General features: G+C 35.8%; 1 protein-coding gene across 5 annotated transcripts in view; it reads left to right on the top strand.

Annotated features, from left to right (window-relative positions):
• LOC142340548 (transient receptor potential cation channel subfamily M member-like 2) overlaps positions 1 to 20,356 on the top strand; it is a 296,757-nt gene that overhangs the window by 269,015 nt on the left and 7,386 nt on the right. For 3 of the 5 annotated variants that reach the window (XM_075391185.1, XM_075391190.1, XM_075391189.1), the window contains 6 exons: positions 5,163 to 5,497; positions 6,146 to 6,160; positions 9,183 to 9,390; positions 9,840 to 10,067; positions 14,032 to 14,052; positions 17,334 to 17,480. In XM_075391185.1, coding sequence (XP_075247300.1) covers positions 5,163 to 5,497; positions 6,146 to 6,160; positions 9,183 to 9,390; positions 9,840 to 10,067; positions 14,032 to 14,052; positions 17,334 to 17,480 — 954 coding nt within the window. The remainder of the gene's footprint in view (positions 1 to 5,162; positions 5,498 to 6,145; positions 6,161 to 9,182; positions 9,391 to 9,839; positions 10,068 to 14,031; positions 14,053 to 17,333; positions 17,481 to 20,356) is intronic. The other 2 variants (XM_075391188.1, XM_075391186.1) reach the window with 2 other exon arrangements.

Here is a 20,356-nt window from a genome sequence, read left to right as displayed (position 1 = left end):
AAGTAGTGCCAAACGTATATGCTTAATTCTTGAGTATTAGAGTCTTGATTTTTTGATTTGAATATTAATTTTGGAAAAAGCTTTATTAGGGCTGTTTCCTTATAGAGCGTATGTGTCTTATAAAAATGACCTTACGAATCGTACAGTACTAACCCAAAAAGTCTAGGGGTCTACTAAAGGACTGGTGGTCAATCTGTCTATCTTATTTCTTTACTTGTTTTAAATCCATGGAAGGTCAAGCGTCTATCGCGGATATTGTCCGCAATCTGCTGGCTATGTTTCTAGCTCTCGGTGAAACCAGAAAAATTTCAAACACAATTTCAGACATACTTGAAGTGCTCAACAAAACTACTTTAAATGAGCGCTGATTTATTGCTCTTGAACGTAGTTCATAGCAATTATTGTAAACGTGTGTGCCTTTTTTATAGCTGCGAAGCTGTAAGCTGAGCGTAGCTATATTGCGGTGCTCTTGGTTTTTTTGTTTCGTCGTCTGACGCTCTTTTTTTGTTTTACATTTTCACACAGCAAAGCTGAAAAAGTCAAATTTTCTGAATGACTTCTTCCTCTCACTAACGGCATTTGCGCGCGTGACGTCATTTCTCACTCGCTTTAGCGAGCGTTTTTAGGTTATTTGCGTGATTAGATTTTGATCATACGTGACTTACCTCACTCAATAAAATGACTTTTGCACTTTAAAACTTAGGTTTAATTTGAATTTGTTTAAGGTCAAAGGAACTCATTTGTGTAGTAAAGGTCCCCAATAAGAGGCTTCTGTGGAATGAATTTTAACAACCTTTATTGATTTATCGCTGATTTTTTTAGCCTAGTTTTTTGAGTGGCGTCGATTTTTTTTTCAATTTAGATCTGTATCTGTTTCTATCTCTATTATATGGCACGCAAGTCTATTCTTTCGCAGCTATTCCGGCAATCTGCCGGCTATGTTTTATGCAAAATTTTCGCTTGACAATTTTGACTCTTCGAGTGACTTTTGCATTTCGCGTGATCTAAAATTCCCTCTCAATCACAATTTCAAGCAGCTGAACTCAATTGGCGGCAATTTAATACTAAAAGTCAAATGAAAAGTGCGCCGAAACTGGTGTCATTTTTTACTTTAAATCTTAATAGTGGTATATGTTAACCTCTAATGTAGTTATTTGAAGCCCACTATGGATCTTCTTAGTCCCATTTGCCCCCTCCCCCCCCCCCCCCGACTGAAGCAGGCTGTAATTAATTAGAGCTCCCAGTCGTTCAAGAGCAATTCCTCCGACGTTTAGTCGGTTCTGTTTAATAGTCGCCGTCAGCTTATCAGCGTCTATTATATAGGCGCTCTCCTTTTAAGTGCCCACAAACGAAGTTCGTAGCAGTTATTGCAATCGTGTTGGTCTTTTTTACAATCCAAAGAATTTGGATTGTATTGAGGCGCTATTCAAATATCTGTTTTTTAAATGTTTTCACACTTTTTTCTGATTTTTTAGCTTTCGAAACGGGATAACCTTTTAAAGCCGGGCGGTCGTTAAGTTGCAATAGAGGCCCTCAGCGGGCTTCGGTAGTCTTTTAAAAGTTTAATGTGTTGAAGTTGCTAGCAACGTCTAAGTTCAAGGTGAAAAGTCACTTGTTTGACCACAAAATTGTCCTGTTTTTCATGCTCTTCTGTCTATTCGTTGAATTTTATTCTTAAACAGGAGTTCAATTGACATTGGTTAAAACTCCTAGTAGTCTTCTGCCAGCTAGAAATGCCTTTCAGTTATCTTTTTTGAGGTATCCATTATGATGATCCAAACTTAATTAAAATTTTGTAAAACACCTTGCAAATTTTTTCAATTTTTTAAAATGTTTGTCTTTTTTTAATTTTCTTCGATCTTTAGGGGTCAGAGGATCTTTTTTAGAGCTTGAAGAAGGTTTAATGAATAGTATTAAGTTACAACAATTTAATTTTGATAACTTCAATGAGAAGAATTTTTGCAAATTTTCACTAAATTTTGACATTTTCAAGTTTTGTGAATTTTGTCAGTTTTCAAGCTTTGCGCTATTTAGAGGCGAAAGAATTGTTTCTATATATTCATATGATTTGTTGGAAAGTGTTTAGTGACAACAAATTATTTTTCAAGATTTCAATATGAGGAATTTAATGCAAATTTTCATTAAAAATTGCCATTATTTCATGATTTTGAAATTTTTGTTATTTAATGTGTTTTTAGTGGCCACTGAAGCTTTTCTTTATAGATGCCAATGAATCTTTTCAAGGGCGTGAAGACTGGATACTGGTTAGTTTTTTTGTTGCAACTGGTTAGTTTCGAAGATAATAATCTGAGGACTTTTAACAATTTTTTTGTTCAATTTTTGACAATTTCTTCATCTTTTAGAATTTTCTTCATTTTTTGAGTGTGCTGATCTTAACGGGCCAATAAAGCTTTTCATCGGCTTGGAGGTGGGTTACTGGATAGTTTGCTGTGACAACTAAATATCAGCAAATTTTGCTTAAATTTTGCCATTTTTTGTTAGAACTGTTGTTCATTTCTCGAGTTTTTCGATCTTTTTGGGCCAGTGAATCATTTGCAGGGCTTGAAGATGGGTTACTGAATAGTTTTTCGTGACAACTAATCTCTACTGATTAGATAATAATATGATTTATTTTTCGGTATGTTATTTATTATTTATATCTTTGCAAGGATGAGTTGGTCTTGATGACAAACGTGTGAATAATTCAGACAAATCTGCAATGATAGTTTTTATTTTGAAGTTATTGGAACTTTGTCCATTTGAATTTTCCTGAACCCAAGTGGTCATAAAGACTTTTGATGCTTTTACGAGCTTTTTGCACAAATAATAGAATTATCGCTTTGGTTTTGTAGAAGTTGACATCAGGAAGTTGAATCGAATCGTCAGTATATTTGCTAAAGAATGGAATTTAACATGATTATCCTAATAGTGTATACATTTCGAATGACGTTATTATTTTTTACTAATTTTGCGAAATTGTGTTTCCGTTTGATTGCTAATAATCATTTTGTCTGCTGTTCAGATGGTTGAGAGGTTAGTTTTTCCTTTAGTTCTTGGATTTTTATTTCAGGACCTGTCTTGTCATGTTTTTTAATTCGCTTTACCTTTTGATCACGTTTTCTGTTTTACTCAAGTCACGATATTCACGTTTCGTTTTTTGATTACCTCACTCGCTGTTTCAACTGAATGGATTTTAAATTCTTTCACACATTGAGTCACGCAATATAGTGGATGCAGTCAAGATCAGAAGGGCAAAATCGAAAGAAATGGGATAAACATATTAAGCCTGGTCATTAAGTGCATTAGGTTAACAAAGTTCATTAAAGCGGTTGCTAGCTGGCGTTAGTATTATGCTTAATAGCGTTCAGCTTAGAAGTTGAATGAAGTGCATTTTTAGAATCTAACCAAATATGCAGATATTGCGCACCAAATAAGAACACTTTGACACACAGAAAAATTCTGTCAATTTCTATCTCCATCTTTTTTCTGTTTCAAACCCAATATGCGTCAAGTGTGTCAACGGCGGCTATTTTCCGGCAAACCACCGGCTTTGTTTGCTTTTTGCGAAATTTTTGCAACAATTCGGATTTGCTTCGGAATTCGGTAACTTTTCGATGCAGTTGAAGATGGGTTACTGAATAGTTTTTCGTGACAACTAATCTCTACTGATTAGATAATAATATGATTTATTTTTCTGTATGTTATTTATTATTTATATCTTTGCAAGGATGAGTTGGTCTTGATGACAAACGTGTGAATAATTCAGACAAATCTGCAATGATAGTTTTTATTTTGAAGTTATTGGAATTTTGTCCATTTGAATTATCCTGAACCCAAGTGGTCATAAAGACTTTTGATGTTTTTGCGAGCTTTTTGCACAAATAATAGAATTATCGCTTTGGTTTTGTAGAAGTTGACATCAGGAAGTTGAATCGAATCGTCAGTATATTTGCTAAAGAATGGAATTTAACATGATTATCCTAATAGTGTATACATTTCGAATGACGTTATTATTTTTACTAATTTTGCGAAATTGTGTTTCTGTTTGATTGCTAATAATCATTTTGTCTGCTGTTCAGATGGTTGAGAGGTTAGTTTTTCCTTTAGTTCTTGGATTTTTATTTCAGGACCTGTCTTGTCATGTTTTTTAATTCGCTTTACCTTTTGATCACGTTTTCTGTTTTACTCAAGTCACGATATTCACGTTTCGTTTTTTGATTACCTCACTCGCTGTTTCAACTGAATGGATTTTAAATTCTTTCACACATTGAGTCACGCAATATAGTGGATGCAGTCAAGATCAGAAGGGCAAAATCGAAAGAAATGGGATAAACATATTAAGCCTGGTCATTAAGTGCATTAGGTTAACAAAGTTCATTAAAGCGGTTGCTAGCTGGCGTTAGTATTATGCTTAATAGCGTTCAGCTTAGAAGTTGAATGAAGTGCATTTTTAGAATCTAACCAAATATGCAGATATTGCGCACCAAATAAGAACACTTTGACACACAGAAAAATTCTGTCAATTTCTATCTCCATCTTTTTTCTGTTTCAAACCCAATATGCGTCAAGTGGGTCAACGGCGGCTATTTTCCGGCAAACCACCGGCTTTGTTTGCTTTTTGCGAAATTTTTGCAACAATTCGGATTTGCTTCGGAATTCGATAACTTCTCGATGCAGTTGAAGATGGGTTAGTGAATAGTTTTTCGTGACAACTAATCTCTACTGATTAGATAATAATATGATTTCTTTTTCTGTATGTTATTTATTATTTATATCTTTGCAAGGATGAGTTGGTCTTGATGACAAACGTGTGAATAATTCAGACAAATCTGCAATGATAGTTTTTATTTTGAAGTTATTGGAATTTTGTCCATTTGAATTATCCTGAACCCAAGTGGTCATAAAGACTTTTGATGTTTTTGCGAGCTTTTTGCACAAATAATAGAATTATCGCTTTGGTTTTGTAGAAGTTGACATCAGGAAGTTGAATCGAATCGTCAGTATATTTGCTAAAGAATGGAATTTAACATGATTATCCTAATAGTGTATACATTTCGAATGACGTTATTATTTTTACTAATTTTGCGAAATTGTGTTTCCGTTTGTTGCGAAATTGTTACAACTATGTGGTAAAATTATTCAGTCTAACTTGTTTTTTGAAGACAATGACCGACTCGAGCACGTAGGAGACGCACAAAAGATGAACAACTGTGTTGAAAACGAGAACTTGGAAGTTGTGTTCCGTGTGCCTCAAAAACACGGAGTGGATGCGAACGGTCGTCTCAACGGGGGGCCTAAGATCTCTTACTTCCAAAAGGCCAAGATATTCTACACCGCACCTGTCACTAAATTCATCACGCACTCCACGGCGTATATAGTGTTCCTGCTTATGTACTCGTGGATGGTGTTGAACATCACAAGTGAAGATGAAATTCACTGGATGGAGATTCTGGTTGTAGTTTTGGCTACCTCCTATGCTGTCGAAGAGATCCGACAAGTTAGTAGTGATAAATTGTTTACTTATAGGTGAGCAGTATCTCAGGGATTATCTGTTCTGCCCTAGTCCAATGATGCCCAGCAGTAGCACTTATAAACACCCACGGAAAAAGAAACCCAATCAACTTTTGAACCCCTCTTGGTCGTACTTTGGGCTCTTATCGATTGTAATTCCCCACGTAATTATAGCTCCCCTAATTATATAATTATAATAAGTTCAGCCATTAGGCGGGAGAGGGGGTAATATTGGGTTTTGTTGGAGTTTATTTGAAACTCATTGTAAGAAGACATGATTGGCTAGCCTGAAGGTGACTGGTTGTGATGCAAAAGGAAAATATGGCAGTGAATGGATTGATAAGGGTGTTCGGTCTTCATATGTGATTTGACACAATTTTTAATACGACCAGCACTTTTCTTGATAAAACATGCAAATCATAACGAAAAGAACAATGACTGCGAAACAGATTGTTCGTGTGCGATCAAACTGATCAAATGGACCAAGAAGATCGTCAAAGTATCTGAGTTGATAATTCCATAAAGAGACGCTTATAGTTACTAACCATCTACGCAGACTTTTCTATGTATAGCTATTGTTGACTATCTTATGTTTTCTCTTGGTAAATGAAATAAGGCTTCTGTACTGTTTCAGCTTACACGACCTGAGGTGCTTTTAGTATTTTCTCTATCGTGAATGCCATTTATCTTCACTTCTCATGATCCTATCAAACATGATTGTTAAGCATTTTGAATATTTTTAATATTTTGGGATCTTTGAATATCATAGTGCGACAATATTTTCACTTTCAGCGAAAATTTTTATTTACTCTATTCTAAAAGCATTTTGTCTTGAAATTCATACTATAAAAGTTTCTTCCCGTTCATCTATTTTTTTAAAGCTGCATTTAGTTCTCGCAGATCTCCGCATAGCTGTTACCAAACTCTCAATAGAGGCATTTGCAAAATCTCAACAGTCAGCAAAGATTAAATAGGTATTTTCTACAAGTACTAGAATTTAGACGACCACTTTTCCGTTTGTTTGTCAAAAAACATTGTTGCAAAATAGCTGTTTTTAATTTAGTAAAATCAACAGGCCAAACGTGTGGCAATGTGAGATCTTTATTTGGTGGTGATATGTTTCTTTTCTAAGACGTTTTTCGATACTTTTTTTTACAATTCAAAGAATTTGAATTGTATTGGGGAGCTGTCTTTTTTACGACTCGAAGAGGATTAATGGTGATCTATTTTTTAATCAGGGATTTCCATTTTTAAATGATGTGTTTTAGAGCTTGTCAAATGCCGCACGTGAAAAGAAGATTTAGGTCAATCAGTTGAACAAAAATCAAATGCAGAGAGAGAGAGAGAGAGAGAGAATTTAACAGACTTTTTGTTTATTCGTTACTCTGAGAGAGCGAGAAAATTATGCGTGAAAAAATTTTGCGCTAAGCAATGAAATTTTTAATGGTTTTTTTAGTTTTAACTTTTACTCGTTCAGTCAAAGCTGCTTGTCTCAAGTACATTAGCTCGTAAGAGTACGTTTCAACCTTTTTTTTGGACTATCTTAAGCTAGTATTACCATTTTTGATGCGATTTTGAGCGGTTTTGCTATTTTGTTCTGTTGGGCCTTTTTCTAGGTTTTTGTGATCTTTTTCAATTCTCTACATTGGGGGGGGGGGGGGGGGGGTTGGTTGAACCTTGTCGTTTTAGTGGTCACGGCGACCTTTCATTTTGATTGATGCTAATTTTTATGATTGTAGAGAATTGATTGATGCTACTTGATTGATGCTACTTGAACCATTGCTTTTCTTGTTCACTGTTTCGTCTAGTGATACTACCGTTATTTCGACCAAAAAGTGACACTTCAGGTTTTTGTTATATGGGTTACCGATTGAGCAGAGCACTTTTTTACGTGCTTTTAAAAATTATAATAGGAAAATAACGCGTTTTTATCAAATGTTTATGATTTTTCCTACCTTTCCTTTCCTCTATTTTCTCTGAATTTTCTCTGATCTGTTGCTTTTCTAACACTCGGTATTCAATAATTGAGTGAAAACTATTTGTTTTCCACGTTGTTCTGCTAATAGTTGTTTCGGAGTCCAAATTGTGAAGAGTTTTTATATGTTTTACCAGTTTTTGTCAGATATCGCTTCTAATGTTATTTTTTACTGCTTTTCTTACTGTGTTTCAAAACTTTAATTAAGGAAGAGGTTAATTTTTTTTGTAGATGGCTTCCGTCTGAGTGGATATCTACGTCGAGTCTTCATGATTTCTGATGTGAAATTGGCGAATTTGTTTTCACTATTATTTTGAATTAGAGTGATAACGTTATTTAAACAAAATTTGCATTCTGTATTGTGGTTTTTTGTTCACGTGCGGCCATCTGAGTATTTTTAATTTTGTATCGTATTTTTTTCTGTGGTTTTCCCTATCCATTTATTGTCAATATTAGGTCTAGTTTGTTGTTTAGTCAGTGTAAATTCTTTGCATTGTAGGTAAGGACTTGTCATGCTACTTCGTCGAATAAAAATTTCTTTAGCTTTACCGTAAGTCACAGCTTCTTCAATGTTTTGCGTGAATTCTTTTTTCTCTGGTCTAGTTGTATTCTTCGGTCATTCTGTGGAAACCGCTTTCAAACAGGAGTTGCCCATGAAATCAATCTAAAATGAACGGAGTCAAAAACGAAATCAATAATAGAAACGGTATAAACCTATATAGTCCAATTTTTGATGCCCGCTGCTTCAACTTTGTTCATATAAGTCTTAGTTACCATGTCTAGTGGTATTGATAATAGCACTCTGTATCATCCCGTTAATAATCAGAATTATATCTATCTATGGAATGACATTTTTTCATTTTTTTTTGTTCTTTCAATCCTAATCGGGGTTACTGTAATTAATGGCGGATATTTCCAGCAATATTCCAGGTATGTTTATTAATTGCTCTCGAATGCAGTTTTGATGAAACTATTGTAGTCCAACTATTGTGAAACCAATGGTTGTTATTATTCGAGAGTTCGACCATTAAAATGTGTTGAATAATAATGACCTGCGTATATAGCCATCATTTTTAACGATTTTTTAACGATTCAATATTTTCTCCAGAAAATTTTAGCTCTGGTTTTGGCATTGGTCAAAATATTTTTTGAAATCTTTTTGATAGTTAAGATAATAGAACGTAACTGTGATTAGTGCCTTGAGATAAGCTAAGGTTTATCTAGAACTCGGTCTAGGTCTACTTAATACTGTCCGATTTAATTCTTGAAAAATCCCAACTACCTGACAACCTCAGGAACTGCTTTCGATTGGTCGAAGGTCGTGCGTGCACCGGAAAACAAATTGGGATGTTTATGAAACTATTGACTTCTTGGGAAAATTATTTAATAATTCAGCATGTGTGAATTATCTGTGATTTGCCTTGATTACTTGGGCACTTTTTGCATAGTTTAGTCATCACCAGAGTCTATAGAATTCATGAGTCTTGTGTGAATCAGTTGGAAGCGATAGTAATTTAAGAATTTTAAGATTCTCGTTAGCACAGATGCACTGTCACTCAAGCGTCCTATCTTCATGGAACATTATCAGGCATATATTTGACATCATGTAAACACTCACGGAACGTTATTTTGAACTTATTTGATGTGTTTTTAAAGCATACGACATTTTTGACAAATTTGTTCGTGTTGGTTATAGTTGGTGACTGAAGACGCGACCTGGAGTAAGAAGCTAAAGGGCTACCTGGCCTCTGAGTGGAATATAATTGATGTGATCTACCTGAGTATGATCTTCACTGCATTCGGACTTAGTGCGATCGGGAGTATGCGGGAGGTGTCCCGAATCCTCTACGGAATGGTCACTCTCCTTCTATGGCTCAGAGTCATCAGATTGTACCAGGCTATCGGTTAGTTGCACATGTTTTGTATGCTGGTTTTATATTTCTTCTATATTCATTTCAATATTTATCTGTTTCACGATTAGAGGGTGGAATATTTTTAAATATAACCAAATAGTCAGAAAAACGCGCCACAGTAAAATTGGTGCTTTAGTAAAGCAGAAGACTGGTTTTCTATGTTTTTAACGTAAACAAAGAGTTAGCATAACTTGTCACGATAAATATTATTTATCAAGCAACTATTTTTGTTCTGTCAACATTTTCAAGGATCAGCAATTCATTCATGTAATGGAAATGTAATGGAAAAGTTTTTGTCAGTTAAGTGAAGAGTTCTAGAACAATTGTGAACAATTTGGTTAACAAAATCGGGGGATAGAGCGGAAAGGAGTTAGTTGGGAATAAATTTTATATCAGCTACTCCCAAATGGATACCGCATGTTATGTTGAGCTATTTCCAGGTCGATTGGGACCCCTGTGGATTATGATGAGGAAAATGTTCAAAGAGATGTTGATCTTCATCACGGTGTTGCTTGTGTTCCTGTTGGGTTACGGTATCTGTACAATTGCACTAATCTTCACCCAAGAACAGCTGAAGGAGAAACCACTTACAGACACTCTTGAGTTCGTGGTTCTAATCCCTTCATTGCAGATGTTCGGAGAACTGTTCTTGGAGACTTTGGTTGAAAGTAAGTGCCTACCAAGCTGTTGATTATTGCGAAAAATAAGGCTTTTGAAAATTGCAAAGAAGTTGAGAATCGGTTTCGTCAGATCAAATATGATGTCCCAGTAAACGTACAGAATCATTGATGCATTTTCATAACAATTATACAAAGACCGTACAAAAAATGGCGTGTGTATGACTTTATATATGAATCATATATAATTACTAAGAAGTAGTAGCAGTAAGAGACTTCAATTACCCGTTGAAAGGTTGATACATTATTGATATAAATTGTGCAAACTGATATCTACGGCCATATTAGGAAGTGAGCACCTGGCAAACTTTTCTTGGGAAAATTATAATGACGTGATTTGAGGTCTTTGTGCTTTTTAACGTTGTATGGCATCTATTTATGGTTAATGTTGTTCTCTTCTGTGGATCATATACTGATATGAGTGCAAACTACTCAGTAATTGATGGCACGGTTGCGTTAAAACTGTTTGGCATGGACAAGAAACAGTTGGCTATTTTTCTGTTCTGTTCTACTGTTGCAATGACATAAATTGTCGTACACTAGCACTCGATTATTGCTTTATCATTGCCACATTTTCAGTTCTCTTTTGATTGGTTTGAGACTGATTACAGAGTTTAAAATTATTTAGAGTAGCCAGATTTTTGAAGATTTCACGATGCTCATCGTAGTAACATGTTTGCAGTTGAGTATTTAAAGTTTGTGATTCATCTTAGCTGAATTCGGTTTTAGTTATTTTTTATAGCTGTGAAACTCTGTCTGACGGTCATTTTGCGTTGAATTTGTTCTGGAACATTTTTTGCTTGACTTTTTAATTGGCTTTTATCTTGATTTCTTGCCTTTTGCGTGATCTAAATTGGAGTCACAAAGCGGGTTTGAAGCTCTGCAATGTCAAAAGTTTTTAAACCTAAATAAGTTTTTTAAAGAGGGTCGTGCTTGCACCGGAAAACAAATTGGGATGTTTATGAAACAAATGACTTTTTAGGAAAAGTGTTAGATCACTGTAGTTTTCTTCAAAGTAGAGCCTTTTTCAAACTGTCGAAGCGAATTCACAGAAGAGTTCTTATAGCCGTCAGTGTTAGAGAACTGTCGTTTTCTTCAAAGTAGAGCCTTTTTCAAACTGTCGGAGCGAATTCAAATCCAGCGAAGAATTATTAAACTTTCAATATTTTTTTACGTCTTTTAAATGACGTCTTTTAAAAAATGAGTGCATAAGCAATTTTTCTATTGATACTTACTGCTGCTTTTGTTTTAGTAGTTTAATGCGAAGGAGGGTTTACAATAGTCAGGATTAGGCTTGGACTATTTCTTTGATTTGAAAGCTTAAACAACAACTCTTATTTAGACCGTTGGCCGCCTGTCGCAGTTTGCTCCGAATTATTTTGTTTTAGTGCCGTCTCATGAAATTTTAGGAAATGAGAAAAATTTAGATAACAATTTAGTAAACTTTTTGGAGCTGTGTACCCTGTTTTCTGAATAGATCAGCACTGTTGATGCTACTAGCCTGTCTAAAATTGGTTTCTTTCCACCACCGCTCATCGTCTCTGAGTGGTTCATATAACTTAAGTCGGTTATCTTTACTGTCTTCAAAAATGTAATTTTACAGATGACTCTAAGGTTTTTTGCACACTATGCGGTTTTTGTTTCTTAAATCATTAACAATGTATTACATTTTGTGTTCTTTTGAACAGTAGCGTCAGTTATTTGTTTCGCTATCTTTGCGCTCCTACTACAAAAGTTCGTTAAACAGATTCTCAAAGCAAAACTTTTGTGTGAATCTAATAGAAAAACTATACGTGGTTGTTAAATTGTAAAGAACAGGATTTATTTTGGCACATCGGTTCAAAAAAAAAAGAATTTGCTCCAAATTGAATTGAAAGGTGTCAATATTGGAATTCTCCAGCGAAATGCTGGCGGTTTTGCTCCTCTATCAGGTGCAATATGAAACTTTGGTTGCCCAATTTTGATTGATTGATAATCTTTGTTCTCATTTCGCTGGGTCAGTTTGGTTTAAAAGTTTGGCCTGTCGAAGAATTTTATTAATTTGTGTTCTTTTAATCAGCAATATGGAGCGGACATAGTTGTACGGTACCTTGTTGTGCCCAATATTCAATCTTCTGCATTTTTCTCTTTCTATTTTAGTCTGTTATTATAGTTGTAAGCTTAATTTAGCTATATTGCTGTTATTTTGTTTGCGAGCCTCAAAACAAAGTTTTATTTGTCTTATCATGCTACTGCAACTGCTTTTATTTGCTCTCGAAACATTGCGGGGCACTTATCGTACACGTGTGTCCTTTTTGATGCAAAATTTTTGTTTGACCGTTTTCACGCTTTTGTTCTAAAACCTTCTCAGCTCTCAAAATTTTTTCACGCCTGATGTCTGAATTTTTTGAGTGATCACAATCGCTCTCATTCCGAATTAAAGTTTGTTGCAAACATAAAGGCGTTTGTAAGCGGTTAAGTAGCAAAAACGGTGAAACTTAGTCGTTAGTCTGTCAGCCGAGAACGCGCGGGCGGGTTCGACCCTTCTCGGGGTGGTTTTTTGGCACCCTTAAAAAAATTTCTAAGCTCCCCCAATCCAAATTAAATAAATTTCGCCGACTGTCTTTGGAGATCAATTCAAGTGACGTTAGTTGGTGTATGTGTGTGTGTGTGTGTGTGTGTGTGTTTGTGTGTGTGTGTGTGTGTGTGTGTGTGTGTGTGTGTTTAATTGCTCTCAAACGAAGTTTGTAGCAATTATAGTAGTCCTGTCGGTCCTTTTATGCGATTTTTCGCCGGACCAATTTTTCGTCTGACGCATTTGACTTTTCGTCCTCAAAAACGGGATAAACAGGTAGCGCTCAGTGGGCATTTCAGCTCACTAGTCTTCAAGTATGCGATTCATAGAATCTGTTTTGAAGACTTATAACTAGGGTGCTAAGGGCCGTTCTTAGAGATTAACCCCCCCCCCCCTCCCCCCACTGTTGCCACCCCATCAGCCCCCGGTGCTTCCCCCTCCCCCGCTGCGCTCCTTTACGGCCCTTCAATGAAGCTAAAGCTAGCCTCACTAAACCGTACCTAGCTACTGACAAAGCCAACCGCTCGCCGGTCGTTAGAGAACAATTCGCCCGACGTTAGTCGGTTATGTTTTTGTGTTTGTGTGAGTGCATGTGTGGTTATGCGCGCGTTTATGCGCGCATCTCTATTTGTGTCTGTGGTGGCGGGCACGTGTGTGTCCGTGCATGTGTGTGTGGGTGAGGGTGAAAGAGAGTGAGACTGAGTGAGTGCGTGCGTGGGTTTGTGAGTGATCATGTAAATGAGTGAGTGGGTGATTTCGGTGTCTTAATTTTTCTTGCAATGAGATTCTGCTGAGCTGCGTGCTAATGTTTTTGATAAATGGCTTACCTCACTCTATCGTGACTTAACTTTTTCAAGGTCAAAAGAAGAGTCCTATATAATAAAAGCCGTATATACCTTTTGAAAAAAAATTAAATGTTTCATTGCATCGGCTATTCCATGGGCTCAGTTCTGTTTCTGTATCTTTTCTACGGCCCCCAAGTCTATTTTGCAGCTATTCTGGTCATCTGTTGTCTAAGTATGGGCAGAGTTGGTAGTACTTCGTTTTTACGGAAGCAAAAAGCAACCTCTGTCCTCCGATTAAATGTTTGATTTGCAGTCAATTAGAGGACAGCATCTGGTTTTTGTTTACTTTCCATCTAATCCCCCAGTTTTTTTCCAATTTTATCTATTCCTAGTTGGTGTGTGTCCAATTTCATTCCAGTGCACCTAAAGCGTTCCATATTTTTATTGAATGACAGTGGTACAATGAGGTAAATACGTATCCGCGCCCAAATTTTTATAGATAGCATTTTTTGTGGTGATCATATGTAAATGATTGTTGTATTAATTCTACGATGGTTTTTCTATTGTGACTGAAGCTGCATGACTTAATTGACTGTTTGTGTCTGTTTTTCATCAGAGAGAACAGAAGGAGGTGAAGGTAAGTGAGAAACAACACCTGGACAAATATTCGCCTTTTGGTCGCTTTATCTTTAATCTGTTATGAATGACCACCCGTTTACTAAATCAACTTGAGCATACTAAAGAATGAAAAACCAATTTAATAGTTCAAGTAACCGTCACCGTTTTATACCTGGCTACCTTTTACTTAACAGGTTTTACTGCCGTGTTGTTTTGCAACCCGTAACACCAACTGACTATTAATTGCTCTGAAACAAAAATTGGATCATTGTTTGAAACACGCACATGCAAGTTTCAAAATATCCAATTCTGTAATGTCAGATTTTAAAACTAACGGCCTTTTTCTGCCTGCAATTCGGCTAGTTCTGCCATATTAAAGTTACAAGAATTAGGTACGTCTTCAAAGCAAGAGTTAAAATCAAGTTTTGTTTTAGAGCAATTTTTCGAAATTGTTGTATATTTGATATTTAAATTGAACTTAAATCGAGTGCTGTAACTGTTTCATTATAATTGAATTAGCTCAATTAATGGGCTTTTTTATAGTAATGACCTTTTGGAAACCATTTGGCCTTTTTTTATATAGAATTCAATGACTGGAATTTGTTTGCTATCATAAATTTTTACGACTTGGAATAACCCAAATGCGATTCAACTGAATATTGATGACGGCTGCTGCCTCAAATTTCAATATGAGGTGCCCATTTATGGAGGACGCCTGGTGGAGCCGAAAGGAAGCATAGCATAATGTCGAAAATTGAGAATTAAAACCGATTATTTTTCGCACTCTGATTAATCCATTTTAATAAATGTATTACTTTATAAAGGCAAGTTATGTTAAAATATGCTTACAAGGTAGCGTGGGAAAAATTCTTAAAAAATAGCGTAAAAAATGCATACGAAATAGCGTGATATAGCTGCAACACCCCCCCCCCCCCCCCCCCTCACTCACCCATCGCGCTTTCTTGCATTTGTTTACTTCCATTTGACCCAATCAATATTTGGTCAATCGAAATTAAGCATTCGGCTCATTTTGACTTTTTTCTCATTCAACTCTGCGCCCGTTTGACTCTAACTTAGCTCGTCCTCGTGTAAATTAACGCGTATAGGTGAAGAACGAGGGCGCTCTAACTAGCCGACATGTAAATTAGCTGACAGTGGTTACAAAATGTTAAAAAATGTTAAAAACAGACGGTTAATGCAATTTGGTAACTAAAACTACTTGAAATTGCATTAGATGTTGATAACCCCTTCACCCCACTCTCTGTCTGTGTCAACTGCAGTAAGGTTCTTAATGAACGAGCAAACGGGAAAGATTAATTTTCAACTGTTAAATGTTTAATATTGGGTAAACTTTGGAACAGTGGGTGTTTTGCATCGACACCATTAAATAAAATCAGAAGCTCATTTGCCTAATTAGGCGAGGCTCCGTTATTTAATTCGAATTATAAATTATGAACAACGTGTTCTTTATATTTCGGCCATTATAGCTGGAAACGATTGTAGTTCGGCCAATTGGTATGTCTTCTAATTTTTATGCGGGCTAATACCCCTAGCACCTGAAAATATAATGAAGTTGTTTATACACCGCTATGAGTTGTTAGGCGACCCCTATCTGTTTCCACCATGGAAACAAGTTTACGCTTCACTGATAATGATGCTAACAATGCAATACTATACCCTGTTACGTATATAATCAACCTATGAGCCCTCACACAGGTGATAAGAACATTGGACGATAGCGCGTTTAGCCGACAAAGAAAAAATGAGCAATTTAAGGCGACACTTGACTCTATTTGGTTGAGAACTCATATTGCCACTAGTTCGTTCAACTATTAAAATTGGTGTTTGGTCTGCTTCGATTCTCATTTCTTTGGCTGTCGGCTAATCCAACTTTCGGCCAATTCGGCGATCAGCTAGGGGAATTCGATGCAAATGATGCGAATGAATTTTGAATTGCTAATTTGTAAATAACTGCCCTTAACTGATTGATATCACACCGCTGGAAAAATTGGAAAGGTGCGATAAGTATTACGTACCCAAAGGTAAGCCGGGAATGCTATAATGGTTTGTTGCAACGGCCAAATTTGTCATATTCGATGCAATTTTTCATGCCAACATGCAAATGTGATGGAATAGGGTACTCTACTTTTAATTTAGTTAATCGAACACTAAATTCTGTCATCAGTTAGTGTGCAATTGTATAATTTAAGAAAATATTCTCTAAACAAGTGTTTGCATTTTGATAAATCTAAACAGTATTTTGATCATAAGTTGTCACATTTAATATTGATACAACATATTAGTTCTGAAACAATTGAACATTGTTTATTTTTGGTTTCCCGATTTTTCACCCCTATTCGTTTAACCTCCTCTAGCATTTCGACCCGATTTCAATTCTTTACATAAATGGTACTAATAACATAAGTATTATAATCCTTTGGCCATGACTTAGCTTCCTTTGGGATTTGGTATGAATATACCAAAACCGAGCATGGGATGAAATGGTCCGTTTAATTATGAGAAAACATTCTTGCAATGCTGACTGCTAATTTGGGGGGTGAAATGCTATGGTGTTCAGATATACGGGGCTAAATGAATCGGGTGAAAAGAACCGTTTTTCAGCTATGAACCAATTTGTTGGTTTTCCGAACATTGGTTTTCCAATTTGTTTTCAAAAGATTTAAAATTTTAAATTGAAAATATTATCGGCATTTTTTTAACGAAAATGTTTGTTCTGACGATATAATTTGACTATCTATGAGAGATGTTTTTGCAACTTTTGAAGAAATGCAACTATTCTCTTTCCCGATGCTATCTCTTGCCTAGCATTATCTTGCCCGAAGCAGTTCTGCCTACTCGTCACCTCTCGACACTTGAAATGGTCAACGCTTTCAGATATTTGAGTGAAGGGGAAAAGATATAATTATAAAATTTTACGGTTGGATACAAACACTGGAACAGCATCAGAAATCGTTTCTTAGACCAGTATCGAAATACAAAAATGACATCAGGATTTCTTTTTGTTTGACATTTTGAACGCGTTTATCCCTTTTGTTTAGGATAAAGCTAACTCTCGAGAAAGTTGCCATTAATGATGAAATTGTTATGTAATGGACGCCCGAATGCAGCAATTGAGATCAATAGCTAACAGAGAAGCAACTTCTGATATTCAATTTTAAATGCTGCTCAACTAACTACCGGGAATGTCATTGAATACCCGCAATGTAATTACCAGACATTATCAGTTCCAGTTAATTGTCTGACATTCTGAGAAAGAGAGTGATTGGTTTGTTTGTTTAGACCGGAATGCGAATGACACGACTGTGTTTGAGCAGAACGAGTTCCAGGCCAGTCTGACGGTGTGGCTCCTGGCTGCCTACCTGCTCATTGGCAATGTCCTCATTCTCAACCTCCTCATCGCCATCTTCGGGCACATCTACGAGGTAGGTCACTAGAACCCCCACCCCCCATAATAATGAAATGCAACACATCTACCGTTCTCCTATGACCTCTACTTATTGGGTGGTGCTTTTTTAATCAAATGGTGTTGTGAACAAATGTTGAGTATCAAATTTGTGTTTCTTATTACGCAGTTGTTTAAGAGATTTTTGTGCTTTCGAGTCCTGAGAAATTTTTGCTATAAAGTCTCACTTTTTAACGTGATTTCTTCTATATTTGGCATACTGAACGTGATGTCATGAATGCTTTCTCTATCAAGCTGATGTAGCATTTAGTTATTTGAAATACAGAGAATTGCGTGTGGTTACATATTGTCCAGGTAATATTGTCGGTATCAAAATTGGCTGGTTTTCACCGAATTTTAAGTAATTTTCGTCACTTCAGACATTTTTAAATGTACTTCTCAATTTTTATCAGAAAATAGACTCCAAAATACTAAGAAATTTTTTGCTCAATTTTAACCGAAATTTGGAGCTTTTTCACGCTGATAAAATGAGTTGGTTATTATTCCAGGTTTCTAGGCATCTCAATTTTTTGTAACTTTTACAGATTTCGTTGTTGGCTCATTCTGTCTGAATCTCTCAAGGTTAATTGTATTTAGTAAATGATGATTAATTGCTCTCAAACGAAGTTTGTAGCAATTGTATTAGTCCTGTCGGTCTTTTTTAATAGCCGCACAGCGATAGCTGGGGCTATTATTGGCCTTCTCTTGGTTTTTTTTATTTCGTCGCCATGATTTTTGTTACGACCATATGACGTCACAGCCACTTTTTGTTCATTCGTTCATGCAATTTCAACTGAAATGCATGTGTGACGTCATTTTTCGCTCTTAGTGGAGCGAGTTTTTTGTTCATGCGCGTGATTAAATTTTTGGTCACACTTGACTTACCTCACTCTCAAATATGACTTCCTCACTTTGAAATTGACTTTTATTTACTTTAATTCAAAGAGATAAGGTCAAATGGGTGTGTGTCACTCTAAATGAAGGTTATTTGAGATCAGCTAATAGAGGCAGCAATAACTTAAACAGATTTTTAATCAAAATCTAACAGATCAGCCTTCAATGAAAAGACGATTTTTTTTGGTCTGTCTTTTTTACTGTTTTTTTTTTGCTGCCGATCTACGAATCTATTCCGGCTATTTTCTGGCAATCTGCCAGCTATGTTTTTTTATGCGATTTTTCTCTTGACCGATTTTTCGTCTGACGCTTTTGACTTTTCGTCCTCAAAAACGAGATAAACAGGTAGCGCCCAGCGGGCATTAAGTGCTCTTAGAGCCTTTCAGCTCTGTTTTAGCTCAAACTGTTTTGGAGACTTATACCTATACTTATGGTGTGAAGGGCGGTTCTTAGAGGTTGAAGGCACCCCCACTGTTGACCCCCCCCCCCTATTGCCCCACATTGTTGCCCCCAATCAACCCCCGGTGCACCCCCAATCAAGCTCCGGAAAATTTTTGTTGGTCAAGGGTTAATTTTTAACTTTTTAATATCACAAGTTTTTGCATTTTTTTTTAAATATAATTTGCAATTTTAAAGATTTTTTGAAATTTTTCGTCATTTTTTAGGTTTCTCTAGCCTCAAGGGCCACGGATCTTGCTTTTGGTGTTTGATAAAATGTTACTGCATTAATTATAGATGTAATGGAATGTTCTTCAAGATTTTAATATCACGAATATAAGCAATTTTTAAAAATATTTGCGTTTTTTATATTTTTGATTCTTTTCCGGCAACAGAGGCCCTCAAACCTCCTGCAAGCTGCTGCATAATAAGCTTCTGCATTTGATAATAAGCTGCTGCATAGTTTCTAGAGTTAATGGGATGGTGATCAACATTTTTTATGACTCCAGTTTTAGTAATTTTTTTTAATTTTTGGATAAAATTTAAACTTTAAAATTTTTGGAAAATTTGTATGTTCCAAGTGTATGGATTTTTATGAGCCTGTGAAACTTTTTATGGCTTGAAACAGGGATACCGGATAGTCTTTTGAGACAATGAATTGGTTCTTAAGATATTAATGTCTTGCTTAGTGAGCATCTTCTTTGCGTAATGTCATCATCTCTGATCCCCTCATTATCAATGAGTTATAGTTGAAATGTTTTTTATCATAACTGATCTAACAGGCACTTTTTAGGGAACCATTGTTAATTGCTCTCAAAAGCAATTTGTAGCAAATTTATTAACCCTGTTTGTTTTTTATGCAATTTTTTGCTTGGCCGATTTTTCGTCTGACCCAGTTGACTTTTGTCTTCAGAAACGGGATAAAGAGGTACCGCCCTGAGACCAACCGCTCGCCGGTCGTTTGAGAGCAATTCGCCCGACGTTAGTCTGATATGTTTCATTCATTAATACTTTTTGCAAGCAACTTTTGCGATTTGAATCAAATTAAAAATTGCGATTTTGCTGTTTAATTTTTGTCATTATGGTTAGCAATAATCTAAACAAACCAGGTGGCAAAAAAAAATTCAGCCGGTTATCAGGTCACAGTAGACCTGGTTAAGTGATTACTATTCGCATCACTTAGAACTGTGTAGCGATACAAGGTAAAATGTTGAAAAGAGTGTTATTAGTTTTTTTTGACAGGAAAGATTTATCAGAGAAAGTAGTATTACTGTGTTTAGCAATTAAATGTTCCTAAAGCTATATTGAAAGATTTTTAAAGCCATTTGTTGCGCATCGGTTATAACTTAGGATAGAGCTGGACAACAAAATTTAACGACTTTTTCCTCTCTAGGCACTTATGTTATTAGAGAACTTATCTTTTGTTGTGAGGCTTCTGAGACAGTCGATTTGACACGAGATTATGATTTTTGTTAATAATTTTAAGACTCGAATTAATTTAACTAAGTTGACGTATGATACTCCTTGA

Source organism: Convolutriloba macropyga, chromosome 6, assembly GCF_964194025.1.
Source record: "Convolutriloba macropyga chromosome 6, txConMacr16.3, whole genome shotgun sequence".
NCBI classification, from domain to species: domain Eukaryota; kingdom Metazoa; phylum Xenacoelomorpha; order Acoela; family Convolutidae; genus Convolutriloba; species Convolutriloba macropyga.
This window is presented reverse-complemented; position numbering and strand designations above follow the sequence as displayed.